General features: G+C 32.4%; 1 protein-coding gene and 2 pseudogenes across 1 annotated transcript; all 3 read right to left on the reverse strand.

Annotated features, from left to right (window-relative positions):
* Nucleotides 1-4766: 4766 nt before the first annotated feature.
* On the reverse strand, nt 4767-5397 carry LOC106304596 (annotated as a pseudogene).
* A 150-nt stretch (nt 5398-5547) lies between these two features.
* LOC106302740 lies at nt 5548-7658 on the reverse strand (annotated as a pseudogene).
* Nucleotides 7659-9139: 1481 nt separating this feature from the next.
* LOC106302741 (transcription factor bHLH54-like) lies at nt 9140-11532 on the reverse strand. Its single transcript, XM_013739190.1, has 4 exons — nt 11188-11532; nt 10892-11086; nt 9351-9482; nt 9140-9235 (listed from the first exon to the last, which is right to left on the reverse strand). The coding sequence occupies exons 1-4, from the start codon at nt 11530-11532 to the stop codon at nt 9140-9142; spliced, it is 768 nt and encodes a 255-aa protein (XP_013594644.1).
* Nucleotides 11533-18210: the final 6678 nt, after the last annotated feature.

Consider the following 18210-nt stretch of genomic DNA (forward strand, 5'->3'; position numbering starts at 1 on the left):
TGTGTTTGTTTCTCTTTTATTTGATGGGTAATATGTAAACAAAAATCATTGGTAGTTGTATTTATCAGAGTTTGTAACTTACTCTGCTTTTTTTTGTTTATGTAATTTCACTGATCTTGGTTGTTGTCTTCATCTTCTTTGTAAGCATATGCGAAAGTAAGTTTGTAAATTGTTAAATAGCTGGCCGAGTAATTTGTATTTGTTTAGCTGGCTCAATGTATGTGTCGTTGAGTTTTAGTTGAGTTGATTTGTTTGGTATATTTGTTTTGAAGCTTATTTGTAAGATTAGACAAAAAGAGAGGTGATCATTAATGATTCGTCTTTTTTGGGATTCTAGTTTTTTTATGTTTTGATTGTTTGTGTTATTGTGGTTTCTTTTAAGCTGTAAAATAAAGATTTGTGTAAAATTAGATTGATAAGTAAGGGAGATAAATAGATGATCACAAATCTTGGGTAGGAAATATTTTTTATTATTGATGTCAGCAAGGGAATTATGTGTTGATTGTTTCTTACGGATCAATGAGGAGACGAATAACGACTCGAGTTGTTTCTTTGGTGAGGTCAGAGCCCTGGACAGAATGGATTTGCCCAACCACATCTGGAGTTTAAATATCAGTTATGATATCGAAACATAAAATAAACCCAGATGCAATATGCTAATATACATACCTGAGAGTTTTAGGTTTGTGTTCGCAATCACTTGGAGATTGTCGAACTGTCTAATCCTGACTGGAGATTGATCTCATGAGCACCCGTGATGACTTCATCAATAATGGTTAGTGAGATGAAACGAATGAGGAATGAATGATCAGTTATGTTGTTCATGCTTGAGCACCTAGCAACTTCAAAACGATCGACTTTCACAATGGAATATGGTTTCAAAGATGATATGTAATGATTAGCACGTCCGACGGGAGTAAACCCATGAATCACGGAATCTTCAAATAACATTATTTAACAAAGAATCAGGAAATCAATTAAAACAATTATGTTAAATAAGTGTGATAGATCGAAGATTAACTTACCTTTTCATCAAGGAAGAGAACCGTGATTCCCACAAACTCTCTGTCTTTCTTGAAGTTCAGAGAATTCCAGAAGCGGAGGAAGCCAGAGGCTATGCTCTGACTACTACAACCAAGATGGAGAGACTCGAAGGTTGAGTGACGGACGCCGGGACGCCGGTTTGAGGAACATGAGAAGTAGAGAGAAACATTTTCTAGAAGATGGTTTAAGCTAAGAGGAATCAATGAGTTTTGTGGAGATGCAAATTGGGTTCATCAAAGATGAGAATCATTTATATAGGGTTTACATAGGGGCTACAAATCAAGAACATTTATGATCAAGCGATTTAAGATGGGGACATGAAGAGTTCACCGGTGAATAAATAGATTACGAACAGATACACGGCGCAACTCTATAACTCTTGAGACAATGATGAAAAGAACTCAAACTCATGTTAAACGACAACAGTTTACAATATGGGAAAACTATGATTGTTGCAAACTTGAGTTTTTTTCATATAACGTGATGAATTCCATTTAAAAATGAAATCCATAATACACTTGTAGGCCCGACCCTCAGAGGAAACCAAAGAAGCAAGGGTTTCCGACCTTCATAAATATATATTAGGTTTGGTCATAAATGTACAAAGTATCATTTAGCTTAGTGGTATAAATATTGGTGTTTATATCTCAATAACTCGGGTTCAATACATGAGTTTGATATTTTTTCACACTTTTTAAAAGTGGACCTCACAAAACGCTGACGTGGCGCGCTGAAGAGTGAGGAAAAATTCAACTATTATAATATAGATTTATCAACTTTTTCATTTTCGTATAAATTTTCATTTTTGGAAATACCTTTAACCAGTTCGTTCAAAAAGAAAAGGGCGGATATATTTTTTGTTTTAAGTTTTTTGACAAATTTAATTTTTATATTTGTGTTTTTTAATCATATTTATGTTTAGTATTAATTTAATTTAATATAATTTTTGGTAATGACTTATGTTAACTAATCTATAAAAAAGATAACTGATTATATTATTGAAATATATTATTTAAATATTATAACATATATTGTCCGTAACAAAATGTGTAGTTGTTTTCATAAAAAAAAAGTGTAATTAGTCCTGTATAAATGCGATGGAGTTATTTTTTTTTTTTTTAATGGATAAATGCGGTATAGTTACTATATATATATTAGTCAAACATGTACTGGTGGTTTATTTGCGCTCTCATAAACGTGGTAGTTATGAATCCCTAGAATTAAGAATTAAAGGGAAAGTTACAATAAATCAAATTATAAATAAGTAGAAAAATGTAGAAATAGCAAGAGTTATAAAATATTATTTTTGGACTTAATATTTATCAATTGGACATGATTGTGTTTTAATAGAATAGACTCGATTCTGACCCGCCATTTGAAAAGACATGTATATATTTTTTTTAATTGTTTGTGAAATTTAATTTTTATATTTGTGTTTTTTTAATTATATTTTTAATTACTATTAATTCAATTTAATATAATTTTTGGTAACTATATTAAATATGTCAAGTTGCATAACTATACACTTGTGTCATATGCATTTTTGAAATTATTTTTAAATTTTATTCCTAAAGTTTATAACATGTTATATTTTCTTAATAGTTACTTAATATAATTAGTCAAGAATACTCGAAAAATCTGATTCGAAATCGACTCGGAAATCAAAGTCTCATACTTTATTAGATATGACTTATATACTTGAATGGTTTTTAAAGTGTTATATCTGAACACCAATATCAAATCCAATCCGCACCGAAAAATTAAAAAAATGAAAAAAAGTTGAAAAACTTAATTTTTAATATCTAATAGGTTAATTATAAAACCAAAGAACTAAACAATAGCTAAAATAATTGGTTGTAACATTATGGAAAGGATAAATACTTTGGGTCCGACGTGTTGATAAAAGATCTATATGTGAGTGATAAATGTATTCGTAAAATAATTAGTAAGAAAACTATATTTGAGTGGATTAATATGATTATTTAGTATGTTAAACGTTATATTAACCAACGCGGTTGGCCTACTGGTAGTTGAGGCCCAGAACCAATATGCTCCCTGCAGGTTCGATTCGCGTTGGCCACTCGGGCTAGGGTTAAATCCCAAGAATACGTGGAGTGCCGTGGGCCTCGCGAAAATAGTCGGTTGACCACGGTCGCCGGAAACCCGCGGTTACCTAAAAAAAAAAAAAATGTTATACGTTATTGGTCGACCAGTATTTGTTTTCCACTTAAATACATCTTTATAACGGTAGAGGTGGGTGAGTTTCAAATGTTTGGATTTAAAGCAAAGGTTACAAAAAATGTATATTAATAATAAGTAGTATGTACGACAGTTTTATAATAATGTTTAAATAAAATTAGATACAATTATATAAAGAAAATAATAAGTAATTTTTTAAATAGAAAAATAAATAGTTGGACATAACATTTATCAATAGGTCATGCATTTATTTTAATATAATAGATAACAATAAATAAATTTGATTTGTGATAATTTAGATTTTAAGGAAACTTTTACTATATCATTAGAAAGAATTATGATATAGAGAACCAAAATTATTTCATGTGGTTTAGATTAATATTAATTTATTTTCATTATTGATAATTTCATGAATTTGTTATATATAAGCTTAATATTTTTTTGGTTTTACATTATAATAATTTTATTTAATTCTTTGTTATCATAATTTTTATTTGTTTAAAAAAAAAATAGTCAGATAAGAAATTAAAATTGAAACTAAAATCTAAAGTTAAATTATTTAATTACTTTTATGTGAATTAATATTCAATCCACATGTTTGGAATGAAGAGATAAGAGCACCGGCCGCACCGCGATTCAAATCTCATCGTCTTCTCCGCTGTCACCGTTTTGATTCTGACGACAACTCCCAATTTCAACTTTCAATCAAAGCTTATAAACTTAAGTTTTCTCTGTTAAGACTCATACTTTAATCCTTTCTTCAACGAAACTCATACATCATCTCCATGCCAAACTAATCCACTTCGTGTCAATCAAAACCAAATGAATCTCCCAATAAAAGTGTAAATGCTCCAAGTCCGATAATCTCATATCAAAAAGTCAAGGAAAAGGAACCAAAAATTTCTGATTTTGATTGGTAAAAAAAAACTGATGAAATCAGAACACTTTAGTATTTGAATCAAGATAGCATCGTAGCAAAGAGTAACTACTGGAACAGAAACAAAAAGTAAAACTATAATTTACAGACGGACTGAAAGAGGAAGGAGCAACTTTCTCTATATTTCAGAAAGAAGAAGAAGTGGGTCCCGCAAATTTTGGGTTTAGTTAACGTAGAGATTATAAAATATGTTGATTGAAGTAGTTATTAAGATAATTAATTAGATGCAGTTATATTTTAAAATGAACTAAACATATATCAATTGATCATGTTTCTAATTTACTAGTATTGATACCTTTAACCTTTAATTTCATGAGTAAATATAACATAACCTCTAAAAAATCTCATATCTTACATTTTTGGGATTATACAAATATTTCACCTTTTGTAGTTTTTATATATTTACATATCTTTTGTATATATTTTTAAATACGATTTATTTTACCAAAGTTAAAGCAAAAAAAAAATACGATTTATTTTATAATAAAAAGTTCTTAAATTCTTAATGAAAATTTAATAAACATATTCAAAAATGGATTTAAAACTTAAAATAGTTTAGCATTTAAAAAAAAATGATCGTAATATATTAAAATAGTTACTAAATATTTAGATGTTGATTAATTTTTTCACTACAAAATCTAAATGACGTGTTTACAAATCTGAGAATCCATTGGTATATTTGCAAATGTCGGATTAATGGGAGGCGGAGGAACCAAAGGTGAATGTGCCTGAGGCAAAAGGGGTGGTTGAGCTTGAGGCGGAGATGGTAGCATTTCTGGTGGCGGTGGATGAGATTGAGCTTGTAGTAGTGACTCTGTCACAGAGGGTAATGAATATCCTAAAGGCGAAGCTGGATAAGCTTGATCAAAATGATGTACTTGTGGTCCTTGTGACTGAGAGACTGGAGGCACGGGAGGCGGCACGAATGGACCTGAAACCTGCTGCGGCGGAGGAGGTCCTTGAGTCTGTGATGATGTTACTGCAATACCACTTGGAGAGATTTGGTGGCCCAGAGATCTAGCATCCCAAGAGGTGTTTGGAGGAGAGTAAATGGGTTGTTGAACAAACGGAAATAGAAGCATCTGAGATGTCGGTGTCGCATACTGGAGCTGGCCTGGGCACACATGAAGGATTCCATGAGACTGAGTAACGGTGGTCTAAGATTCCTACACAAATCTTTCCGCCCACAAAAAAAGACATTCATGATTCAGGAGAGGTAAGATAGAAAGCTAACCTCCTTATGCAGGATTTACAAGAGTGTTACTAGAAGTAAGCCAGTTTTGCTGAAAGGTACCTCCAGGAAGTACATCATTACAGTGGTTATCCATACTCATTAAGGAAGCACATATTCCTCCGATCCACTATATGATTTTGTTGTGGGAGCCATTTGAAGGTGCCTCTCTGAATGACTGTTGAGACAAGAAACAAAGACACAAAGTGCATCACTATGCTAAACTTCAACAGTTCAAAATCATCAAGGAAATCATAGCTTGGAAGAAGCAGAGACGAACCTTCCTGTGAAGTTTACTTTTTTCTCCCCGATAAAACCTAAGATGGGCCATAACGATGGCAGCATCATCAGGTGTATCAAACTCCATTAGAAGGGCGTGTTTATAGTACATATCAGTCACCATTCGAGGTCCTTTATAAAGGGCTTGCCGTGACTCATGCACAATTTCATCCCTCTCCCACTGGCTAGATATGCTTTGAATATACAAATGAGTATAATAACCATATGCTACCCCGTTGAAAGATCCCCTTGCACCAACTCCTATATCCATAAATTTAATACGCCAAGGAAATTCTACTCACAATTATTTTCGAGCTCTGATTGCGTCAATTATACTTCTATATTCAGCCAAGGCAAAATCCTTTCACTGGATCAAAAGAAAAAATGATCTACTGGACCGTACCCACCAAGCTGAAACCTTAGATGACCTTCAGTTTCATCTTGTCCTAAATACCCTAATCAAAGCTGCTCTGAGGCCGGAAAAATTTCATAAGCGATGGGGTCTCCATCTAAATACCAAACAATTTGCTCTGATGAAGGGCCACATGGTGCTGCTTGATAAACAGGTGATCCTCCAAGAACAATATTGTTCCTACCATCTGCAGAGATACTCCTTAAATCTGAAGGCCCTCTTGCAGAAGGAGATGGTGTATGATGGTTTATTAATCCCCTTGGGTTGGGTCCGAAGATCTACCGCATGACAGCTCTCTCTGGTCAACTGTCTTGAAATCCATAGATCATGAACCTCCAACATATGATATTGTGTTTAAGACTTATGATATTGTGTTTAAGACTTGGGATGTAGTAGATATCTTTGAGTGCTCTTCTCTCCCATGTTTTTCCGAGGAACGTGATCGAACCTTTTCCAACAATCTCGACGTTTGATCCATCACCGAATTTGACTTTGCCTTTGATGCTCTCATCTAGGTTTGAGAAGAACTCTTTATTGCCTGTCATATGGTTACTTGCACCATTGTCAAGGTACCATCTACTCGTATTTCCATCGCATTCATCAAACCTCTTAGGAAACACTCTCTCTTCGTTGAGGAATACTACTTCATGCATATATAATGCATCTGCTTCTTGTGTTTCCGTTAGGTTAGCTTCTTCTCTTGGTCGTGTAGAACAATGTGACACGAAGTACCCCATATTGTCGCATCTCCAACATCTAACCTTAGAGTAGTCCTTCTTGGTCTTGTCCGAAGCTTCTCCTCCTTTGTTATGACCATCAGAACCATTAGACCTTCCTCGTCCTCTTCCTCTTCCACCATAACCTCTAACTCTGTCTCTTCCTCTTCCACCATAACCTCTATGGCTTCCACGACCTTGTGCATCATTCTTTACAAACATTAGCTTCGATTGATCTTCATCTTGGGTTTCTTCTTTGATGCGTTCTTCGAAAGCCTTCAATCTCCCAACAATGTCTTCGAACCCCGTTGAATTTAGATCCAACACTTGTTCTAACGAAGCTACGATGTGAATGAACTTCGTTCTTGGAAGTCCCTCCAGAAACTTCTTTACCATCTTCAATGCTTCCATTATCTCTCCTAACGCGTCTGCTCTCGATGCTAAGCCTGAAAGTTTTCCTGTGTAGTCATCCCTTGTGTCAGTGTCTGCCATCTTCAGTTTGTCGAACTCAGACATCAAAGTTTGTAACCTCGCTTCTCTCACGCGATCATCACCTAGATTACGGGATTTTATAGCTTTCCAAATCTTCTTCGATGTATCATGTTCTCCTATCTGAAGTATTAGCGCTTTCGGGACTGATTGAAAGATTAGAACAATCGCCATATTGTTCTTCTTTGCATCATCGCTCCCAGGATCAATCGAATCCCAAACTTCGTATAAACGAAGCATCACTTTCATACGCATCGACCATACGGTGTAGTTGGTCGATGTTAATATAGGACATCGTATGTCCTTGTTCATCTCAAGACCGTTATCACGTGCTTGAGAATTGTCTCCCATGTTTTGATCGAAGTTACAACTCCTATTGTAAACGACGTTCGAAACCTCGAGCTCTGATACCAATTGTTGGAATTGTGTGAGTCCATGTCCAACTCTTAATATCCGATTAGTACGATATTGTCCACTTTAGGCCTAATTGGCTGGCCCGCATGGATCACAAATGTTGGATAATTCCAATTAACTTGAGGAGCAAGTTAATTCATTAAAGTGAAGTTTGATGAGTTAAGGAAAAAGGAAAACATATCGAGCTTAGGAAAGTTTTCATATTACTATTAGGGAAAGATGTAGCTTCGTCCTATATAAAGAGTTCTCGTGGAGAGATGTTTCATAAAGAGATGTTTCATCAAGAGAAACACATTGAAAGGTTTAGTTTTGAGAGAGTTTCTAAATCTAATAAGAAGTGCTAGTTATTATAATCTTTGTGTTTGTGCAACTTTAATTGGTATCAGAGCGGTTTGACGAAGATCTGTAAGAAGACCAAAATACCCCTTCGAATAGGAATGAAACCTTTCAAGATGGAAAAGGAGGGCATGGCAGAGATTAGTTAGAAGATCCTGGAAGTTCAGTTGTGGGATGGGCATCCTCAAAGCAACTCAAAGTAACCTTACGACTAAGGGTATCGAATATCGAAGATGCGATAAGGCACCGAGATGATTCGCTAGAGGAAAAAAAAGACACAAGGTGTGTGGTCCTTGGCTTGAGGGGGAGAATGAGAGATGTCAATCCAAGTCTCACATTGGATAATTAGACAAAGAGTGTCTAATATATAAAGAGATGTTCAACTCTAATTAGTACGAGAACTTTTGGAAAAGAGCCCAAAAGTAAATCCATGCGGGCCAGCCAATTAGGCCTAAAGTGGACAATATCGTACTAATCGGATATTATAGAGTTGGACATGAACTCACACAATTCCAACAGAGTGTTTATCAATTTTCTTATTTTTAATCATCAATTTTCTTATTTCTAATCATCCATTTTCCCCAAATTTTCCTAACAATTATTCAGTATTAAGTAGAAACGTAGGCTTGATATTATTTGACCTTGCTATCAAACATGGCCTCTTTCGTGTGGCTTCCTAGGAAAAAAAGGATGTTTCGTGTTTGGCTAGGTACGAAGGGTTTCCTCGGCCGAATACATCAATAATGTATCACTATTTTCAAATTTGTGCATATGCTTATAAAATAAAGCCCGCCGAATGATTAAACCATGTATATTTATTTTTTAACAGCTAGTTCGAATATATTTTTGTTTTCAAAAATCTGCGAGGAAAGACTGATTGTTACTTTATTAGTCCCAGTTGACTTTTCATATTTTATTACCCGAACCTTAATAAAGAAAAGGACAAAAAGAAAGAATTTAACAAAAATATCAGAGTGAACAGAACAACAACACCATCAATAGAAAATGGTACGTTCCCAAAGTATACCTCTCTGGTTGGGCTTAATTAAAGGGATTATTCATATGTTAAATCTGTAAGTCCTTCACGTAAGCCGAGACAAAAGGTTGTGATGGAAACCCATGTCGATTCCGTTGTAAGCCAGTGGTGCGTACATCCATAGATCATCCGAGCTCAATAACTACATATTATAACGTATATTGCAATTTGTTTAGTTCGCACTTACTCTTAACAGTATATATAAAGGTGAGTTCTAACAAAAATAAAACCGTAACGGCTAACATTAGTTTACATACCTTAATTTGAAGCTGCAAGAACTTCACGTAGTTCACCGCTTCTTCAAGCATCGTGCTTATATCAACTTTTGTTCCGTTTGGTACAAGGTTTTGCAGCGTCTTGAGCCTTTCGTTAATCTTCTCTCTTCGTTTCTGTAAAAATAATACCATGATTAACTAGAATCTCACGAAATTTGTTAATCTTTTTTTTTTTGCTAAATTGTAAATATCATTATGAAAATGAAAGTTCGGTTACAAATTTAATTGAAACCACAATCTGCTAAAAGCTAATTTGATCCTAGTGACAGCAAAAAATTAAAAAACCACTAGGATACATAGAGATTAATTCCAAGTTTCTAACACAGAAAACTTGTAATTAATAGGTAAAAGATCAAGTAGAGCAACAATATAACCACCTTAATCATAACTCTTCTTACTCTACCTGATATAAACCAGATGAAGCAAGAGAATGGCCAGGGAGAGTTCGGTCAAGAACTCACCGAAGTGGCTCCGAGCAGGCATCAACAGAAGCACCTGGCATACGCCTCCGGAGCTCCGCTGGAGGAGGACCTCGACCAACAAAACCGAGCCATCTCGACGGAGAGACAAAATTTCACCCGTAGCAACACTGTTTACACGGAAGCTCGAGTTACGATCAAGCATGAGCGGTACAACATGCTCCAACACCGCCCACACAACACAAAGGATACAGAAAAGACTTCGAAGGAACACTAAGTCAACTTGTCAGGAGCTATGAACACAAGGGCATGAAGCACAAAAGGAGGCATAACACTTCTAGAAACATGCCACCTAAAAGACGATAGAGAGTTCCGCCTAAGAGCAAGTGAGTCACCACATTGGGTTGTCCTCAAATCCTAGCAGACGACGTCGGTAGCAAGAAGGATGGATACAAACACATCATCAAAGGAAGCCATGGTTGTTATCGCTTGAGCTAAGTGAGAGGTCCCCAACGAGCTCCTCAGTCTCGTCGCTTCGTCTCAGACCATGGGAACAAGACGGGGAAGCTCTAAAGTTGCGGCCGAAGGAGGAGATAGGGGAAAAACAGAGGAGACTGCAGACCGGAGGAGAAGAGGCGGTGACGCGCTTCATTCCGGTGAGCCTCCACGGCGGAACTGACCCAGAATCACCACTAGTCAAACCCTAGATCTACCAAGACGACAGCGCCTCCTGCAAGCATACATACAGTCACGACCTCGCCCTCTCTCCAGAGACACTGGATACACACCCAATCATCGAATTGGTCACCGGATCTAGACACAATCCGACGAGAACCAGAGAAGGAGGCGCAAGAAGGAAATGAGGAGGCTTTAGCACAACAGGGAGAGGAATTGGACGAGCGGGGAGATTAGGGGTGGCGGACCGACGGGAAAGACCCACCGGGCCACCTGAGGAAATCAGAGGAGAGTTAGGGCCGAGGAAGAAAGGAGTTGGCGGAGGGAAAAACGAGAGAGAAAACGACTCTCTCACCTCTCTCTAATTTTTTAATTATTGTGAAATGGTTTTAAGATAGAAGTCGTAGAAATTTCCACACGTGTTCTTACCCGAGCATAAAGGCTTTGAGGATCAGTAGCTGTCCCTTTGGTGGCTCTTCTTTTGCCTTTAACACTTGTGACCGAAGATTTATCACCATTTGAACTGTTGCTTATACTCTTACCATCTCTCCAGTTGGTGTTGGTTTCTTTGACTCTAGGGCTTTCCAGGCTTACCCTCTGCTTTTTATTGGCTTTGACTAGCTCCTATATAGTGTTTATGATATTGTATTTAACTTCTTGCATTGCGTTGCATTGTAGTAGAATAAAAGGAGTAAACATTATATATTTATTGATCTTGCACTTACTTGTCTTCTGACGTCATAGTCAGAGTTAGTACTGTGTAGATTATCTACGTTAACTTGTTTCCTCTTAAGGGTTGCCGTATCTTGGAGGTGATTTTGGTCCCAAGAATCACGCATGGTCGGAAGGATCCCTCCCGGTATTGCGCTAATCGGGAGCATGTCAGGAACTAAGAGAGGATTATGATCGGAAGACAAAACACTGTTCTGATGATGATGAAGGTGACCACTGTAAAGGCTAGAGAGTCCGAGCATCTCATCTCGAGGTCTCCCCTCCTTAGATGGTGAACATTGATCAAAATTGAACATCCCCAAGAGAGACTCCAATTCCCCATCAGCTAAACCGTCCATCTATCTAACCTTCAACTCTTGTCTTTCTTCTTCTTCTGCTTCTTGGTTTCGTTTGTTGTTATAATAGTTCTGGTTCTCTTTTTTTTCCAACTTAATAGTTCTAGTTCTTGTGTAACTATATATATATATATATATATATAGGTTGGAGATGCACTTGATGATGAAGAGAACATTTCATTTGAGGAAGATTTGGTCAAGATGAAGAGAAATCAAGACATTCTTTAAACTGTCACAATCTGTGTGTCGCGCACAATTCCAAATAAAATAACTGAAATGAAGCAAAGCATGATGATGAACACGATCAGTCAACTTATGGGGCGAGAATGAGAGATAAGGCCATCTTTAATTGTTCCTTCACGACACATTGATATATGTTTAAGAAATTAAGATGGTTAGATATTAGTAAAATAATGAGAGAGTAGATATGTCAATTAGAGCCGAAACTCGAGCCCGCACAGCTCTAAAAATTAGTGGGCGTGAGTTTAGTTTTATAAACCCCAAAAAAATTTGGGCTTTTTGGGCTAATCCCATTTGGCCTTTGGATATTTTGGGCCTAAGTCCGTTTGAGCTTGGGCCGGCTTGAAAATCCAAAATTTTATACTTTATCTTAAATACTATCGTTCTTTCAATCAAAACCATTATTAGTATCAACATATTATTTTAATATTTTTTATCCAAACTCTAATAAAGAAAATATAAAAGTTGTTAATGCACTTTATTGTTTGATTATTACAAGTGTCACATTTTAAATTTTGCAAATGTACCTTCTTCTTTCATGTACAACATGTTTTTTTTTTAATTTCAAAATACAAAGTATGAAACGTTTGACCATGTTTATCATAAATTTTGTTCTCTTATATATTTGGTTTTAGTTTATATTTGATTATTTAAATTTTATTAAATTTGGTTTGTTTATAATATGTTTTAAAGCATACGAAAAAAAATAAAACATTTTGATAAAGAAGAAAGTTTAAACTCACTTTATATATTAAAACAAAAAGATGAAATTATTTTTTTAATGAAAATTCATATGTATTAAAACGGTGGAAGTGACAATAACAAATTATTTTTCGAAAAGCCCAAAAAAACCCTATAAGGGCCGGCTTTGAATTCTAGACCCACAATATTTTCGGATCAGGAAGAGAACGGACTCAAATATTTACGGGCTTAACAGATTCGGACCAGGCCGGACTATCCCGAATTGACACCCCTATAAGAGAGTGTCTATTAGACACATGAGGAAAGCGGTGGAGAATAAAGATATAGACATGACGATGCACGATTAAGAAACTTTATTGCAACTTTAACAACACAAATGGGTGATTGGTTTAAACACAGCCATTGCAAATGCAAATGCAAAAAAATTATTATGATTTCAAACGTTACTAAGTGTTTTATAAATGGATGCATTTGCATGACTAGTTAACTAGTAGATATAATATCAGTTTGATAACAAATTAATAGTAGTCTGGGACCTTGTGGTCGGATGGTAAAATGACATGTTTAATTAGGAAGATACCACATGCTCCGCGAAATTAAGTCACATTGTTCTGGACACCCACATGAATATGTATCTTTGTTTTTGGCCTATTTGAGTATTTGGAGAGAAAGTCTATCCATGAGTTACCCCTCCATTTGGAGATTAGTCTGAGTCCTTCTATAGGTTCGGAGTACCCTTAGATTAATTAAAAAAATAAAATTAATAATATTAAGGTATTATCTAATAATAAAATTTCAACATCATATTTTTATAATAAAATATAAAATATTAACTTAATATAACTAATAATAAGATGGTTTTATTTTTAGTTTTGATGAAAATTATATTTTTATTGTAGACACTGTTTCATTTATGAATCTTAATGTTAGTTTAAAAAAAAAAATTGTTTGCCATAGGTTAGTATTATGAAATTTTATTTTAACACAACATTTGCATATGGTAACGACAAAACCAATCAAACTCTAAAAGAACAAACAAAATAATAGAAACAGAAGAACTTAGCATTTTTGGGTAAATAAGAACAAATTCAACACTCTGTATTATATATTCATGTAATTCTGGTTATGAATGATATATATATATATATATATATATGTACATATTAATTGACCTTGTTATGGCCATGCCATAAGAATTATGTATTACTAGTTATTTTATTATTTTATTATGGTTAAGTAATATTATTTTATTATGGTTAAGTAAGATGTTTTTGGATGATGTAATTATGTGATCGGTATTTATTTGTGAAGAGCATGATTTAGTATTTTATTGTGTTATGTAGTATTAGGTTATAGGTTAATATATTATGTGTTCGTCTTTTCAATAATGTGTTGTTGTGTGTATAGTAGTATTTGTTAATGGTGAATTGAGATTCTGATGTAAAGTATATTGAATTTCAATAACATTGAATTTAAGCATTTGTTGATTCTAACATTAACGGCTTCAGTGTCAAAATTGGATTTCATATTTTCCCATTTTTGAACATTATTATTATTTTTTAACAACATTGAACGTTCTTCTCCTAAGATGTTTTTTCGTCTCCGCATATTTTGACTTGAGCCGTCACCATCTTTGTATTTTGTTTACATTTCCGGTACCATCACCGGAAAAAGACTCACCTTTGTTGCTCTTGTTTTTTTCTCGTTTTCTTCTCTTGTGAGATTATCTGATATTTGTTGTAGATCAGGTTTATGAGTTCCCAGTTGTGTGGTTGTTTCTCATGATGTTGAACGATGTTCTGGTCAATATTTTTCCTCATCTTCCTTAAATTTGGCTATTCTTAGGAACTACATCTCCTTGGTTTGGGTTAGAGTTTAATTGGCTTCCTCGTAGTTGGCTTGCCGTTGATAGTCCATGCTCGTCTTGGTTTTCAAGACCTGGTTTCTGGTGATTTGACTTTTATGTTCTCTTCATAGCTCGAGGATGGCTCCACAAGTTGCTGATTTTATGTAGTCTCTTTTTCTTTCTTTGTTCTCTCATATCGTTGCACTTTTCATCGCTGGTTGCGTCTCTGGTGGCTCTCCATTTCACCATGTTTGCCACTCCAGGTTTGGATAGTGTTTTCCTTCGTGTATGTTTTAAGGGCTTGGAAGATTATTTCTTGTCTCAACTTGAGCTTTGGTTTCTCTGCGGTTGGCTTCCATTCTTCCACCCTTATGTTGCTTTTCTTCTTCCCCTGCTTCCTTTGGTATATGTGCGTGAAGTTAGTCTTTTGGAGCTTTGGTCTCTTCTATTCAGAGCTTTGTGGTTCTTCGTTGGCATGAGCTCCTTGTATGTGGTTGTTTTGTTTGTGAGGTGCTTCTTACCTCTTAGTTGGTGGTTGTGTTTTATGCATGTGTTTTCCTGCTTCATGGTGACTTTGTTCTTCCGGTGATTATTCTTCCTCTGATCCGTTTTTTGGTGTTTTGGGTTGGTGCTTGATCGCGTGCATTTGTGTTCTAGACCTTTAATAAGTTAGTGTTACTATAGTATTTTGTTTTTTTCTTTGTGATTGTGGAGATTTAAGTTTAGATTATGTGTCGTACTTTAGTTTTTTTAGTTTATTTATTTTATGATTTTTAATAGTAAAATAAATTATAACTTGTAAATAAAATAATAGAAAATAGTAAAAAAATAATAAAATAGTAAAAGTTTTTGTTATTTTTTAGTTGTGAATAAATAAATATTTAAAATCTATTTATATTATATTATTTTTTCTTTATTCATCTTCAATTTTATTGACCAATAAAATATGTTATAAAACTTCATATAATAATGGTTAGTGTGAGAAAAATTATAGTGCACAGTAAGAAAATACTAAGCCAAATTGGAATAGTGTAAAAGAAGAATGACCTTAAATGTAAAAACAAAAAATATATAGGGACACATGTCATTAAACCTCCATGTCATTTGTCATAAAAAGGGAAAATACTAATTTTACATATATAGATAGATAGCTGAATGTTTTGTATTTAATAAAGTTAAGAGAGTTTTAATTATAAGCTTCTTATCTTTTTGGGTTGGATGAGAGACAAATTCTATTAAAAACATCAATACTATTGAAATAAAAATATTTTTTTTGTCTACTTACAAATAGTTTACATTGCACCATTACATTTATTTAATTTCCAAATTTTCTCAAATAGGATCCATAATAGGATTCTACCATTGTTTTGAAATTCGAGCTGGATTATACACACGTCGCAGTATCTATTGGTTCAACGGTCTATGTCGGAAACGGAACTTGAAAACTAAACACTATAGTCTATAATAGAACATTTTTTTCTTGAAACACTAATAGAACTATTTTAAAATTATTTGTTTTCTAATAAAATTTATTAATTCAATCAAACTTTAACAAAATGGTAAAAATATAATCTAATCTATTAATATAGGGTCCTAATTTTTATCTATCATTAATAAGTCATAGTAGGACCACTTAAATAATTAGTTAAAATTTTAATTATTTTTATAAAATAACATACTAATTAATTTCGTAATTATTAATATAATATTGTTATAAATTAATATTAACTAAATTTTACTATAAAAAATAAAATAAAAAATTATATACTATTATTTATAAGTTCTATAATTATATTCTGTATTATATAAAGATAGAAGTGCTATATGAATTAAATATGATAAAATTAAATTAAATTGGTAAATTAATAAAAAAAATTTAAACTGTTTTATTTAAATAAATTATCACTCATCATTAATATATGTTAAAATTCGTAAACTACATAATATTTTTATACAAAAATAAATTTATTAACATATGTTTCACTTTTAAATCTACAACTATATATTATTATTTTTATTTATTTTGAAACTCTCAACAATATATTTTTTATATACAAAAATATAACAGTATATAATACCTTTAGTTCATATATAATTTAAAAATATATTATTAGAAAAATATGAAATTTTAGTAATTCATTTAAAATATTAATAACAAATCAAATTTTAATTATTTTTTTTTAAATTATAACAAAATCTGTTGAATTTTTTTTATAAAATAGTACAAAAATTAAAATATTTTTTAAAATAATGTATTAATGTAGTAACAAAAACAAATTCAAAATTCATGTAATCTTCCAAACTAAAAAAAAAAACAGTGTAATTTTTCATAGATTTCTTGACAAAACATAAAATTTCAAAATGATAATATTTCAAATTTTACAAAAGATAAAATCATAGATAATAAAGAATAACTTTTTGAAATGCACCACGAAAAAATAAACTATATATGATGTAAAAATTAAGCAATCTAATATTTAAAAATGTTAATTAAAAATAAATAAAAAACTTAATATCATAACATCCAAAAATATCATATATCAATAAAATTAATTAAAATAATATGATAGATGGTACTATGTATAAAATTTATTAAAATAAAAGGGCTATATTATATAAACAAAACAATGTTAAATCCCGTAAATACTAAAATAATATATGTTAAAGTATATTTTAAAACACAATATGTAAATATAAATTATCTTAACCATATGTATTTTCTATAATATAAATAAATAAATTTTAAAAGTGTATTATAGAAAAATGTATAAATTAAAGAAAATACATATTTTGAAGTTGGTTATCTATTTGATTATTTCACATTTTTATTTTATTGTACCTAACTCGAAAATATATTAGTAAGTGATAAAAATTAATAACAAAGTAAAATGTATCAAAAAAATAACTATACATATAAATATTAATAATGTCGATTAAGAAATATATACAATAATATTATAGAGTTACACATCATATAATACTAAAATTAAAATTATAAATTTAAAACATTTCTAATAATATCAAATACATTTATAAAATAAAAAAATATCTGCACGGACGTACAGGTTAAAATCTAGTTGCTCTTTAAAACCGCAGATCAGAATCTAGTTCAAGTTATAAGAGAAATTGCCAAAAATGACTCAAAACTTAATTTTGAATACAAAAGTATACTCCAAATTCAGTATTATATACAAGTTATCCAAAATGCTAGTGAAATTACAAAAATCTTCTTATGGCCAAACAAAAAACATGTTTTGAGTTTTACGATTATAACCCTCCGCGTGAGAAGGCTTCTTTGTAAGTCTTCTCGTTCAGTAGATATTTAAAAAAATTTAAAAAAATTAAAAAAATATTTTGATGGAGAAAAAAAAAATCATGTAATAATAAAAATTTCTAAATGATGTAAATTTATTTTTAATAAAATTGAACTCTTTTCAACATAGATGAGTGAATATAGATTGAGTCATGATAATCATTGATTTAAGGTTTGGTAACATATGTTATAGTATTATTGGTATATTTAGGGTTGGATTTTGAAATCTTATTTTTAAAAATCTGACCTATATGTGTTTAGTGACTATCTAATAACTTGATATAAACATTTTGTAAGTATCTTTTAAGTTTAAAGAAGTATTTTTTGCTTAGTTATTTGATTATAGGGTCTTGAAGACTCACATAAGACTTTCCAAGAAGTTTTTAGACATATCTCGCATAAATTTTAGTAGAATTTAGGGTTTCCGCCTAAATTTTAGAAGAATTTAGGTTTTTTGCCTAAATCGAAGTTTTTCAGAAGTTTTTCAGGGGAAATCTTCTCATGTATTAGATCTTTAAAATAATTAATAAATTTTATAAAAAATATTTTAAAATGGGGAAAATTGAAATCATGTATTGTT

This window comes from Brassica oleracea, chromosome C7 (genome assembly GCF_000695525.1).
Source record: "Brassica oleracea var. oleracea cultivar TO1000 chromosome C7, BOL, whole genome shotgun sequence".
NCBI classification, from domain to species: domain Eukaryota; kingdom Viridiplantae; phylum Streptophyta; class Magnoliopsida; order Brassicales; family Brassicaceae; genus Brassica; species Brassica oleracea.

Excerpts from the sequence above, each read along its gene's own strand:
- LOC106302741 (XM_013739190.1), bottom strand. The coding sequence starts at position 11,532 with ATGGACGGTTTAGCTGATGGGGAATTGGAGTCTCTCTTGGGGATGTTC. Across the intron at positions 9,483-10,891 it reads CTCAAAGCCTTTATGCTCGG|AAACGAAGAGAGAAGATTAA; the intron begins GTAAGAACACGT and ends TTATTTTTACAG. Across the intron at positions 9,236-9,350 it reads TCTTGCAGCTTCAAATTAAG|TTATTGAGCTCGGATGATCT; the intron begins GTATGTAAACTA and ends TATAATATGTAG.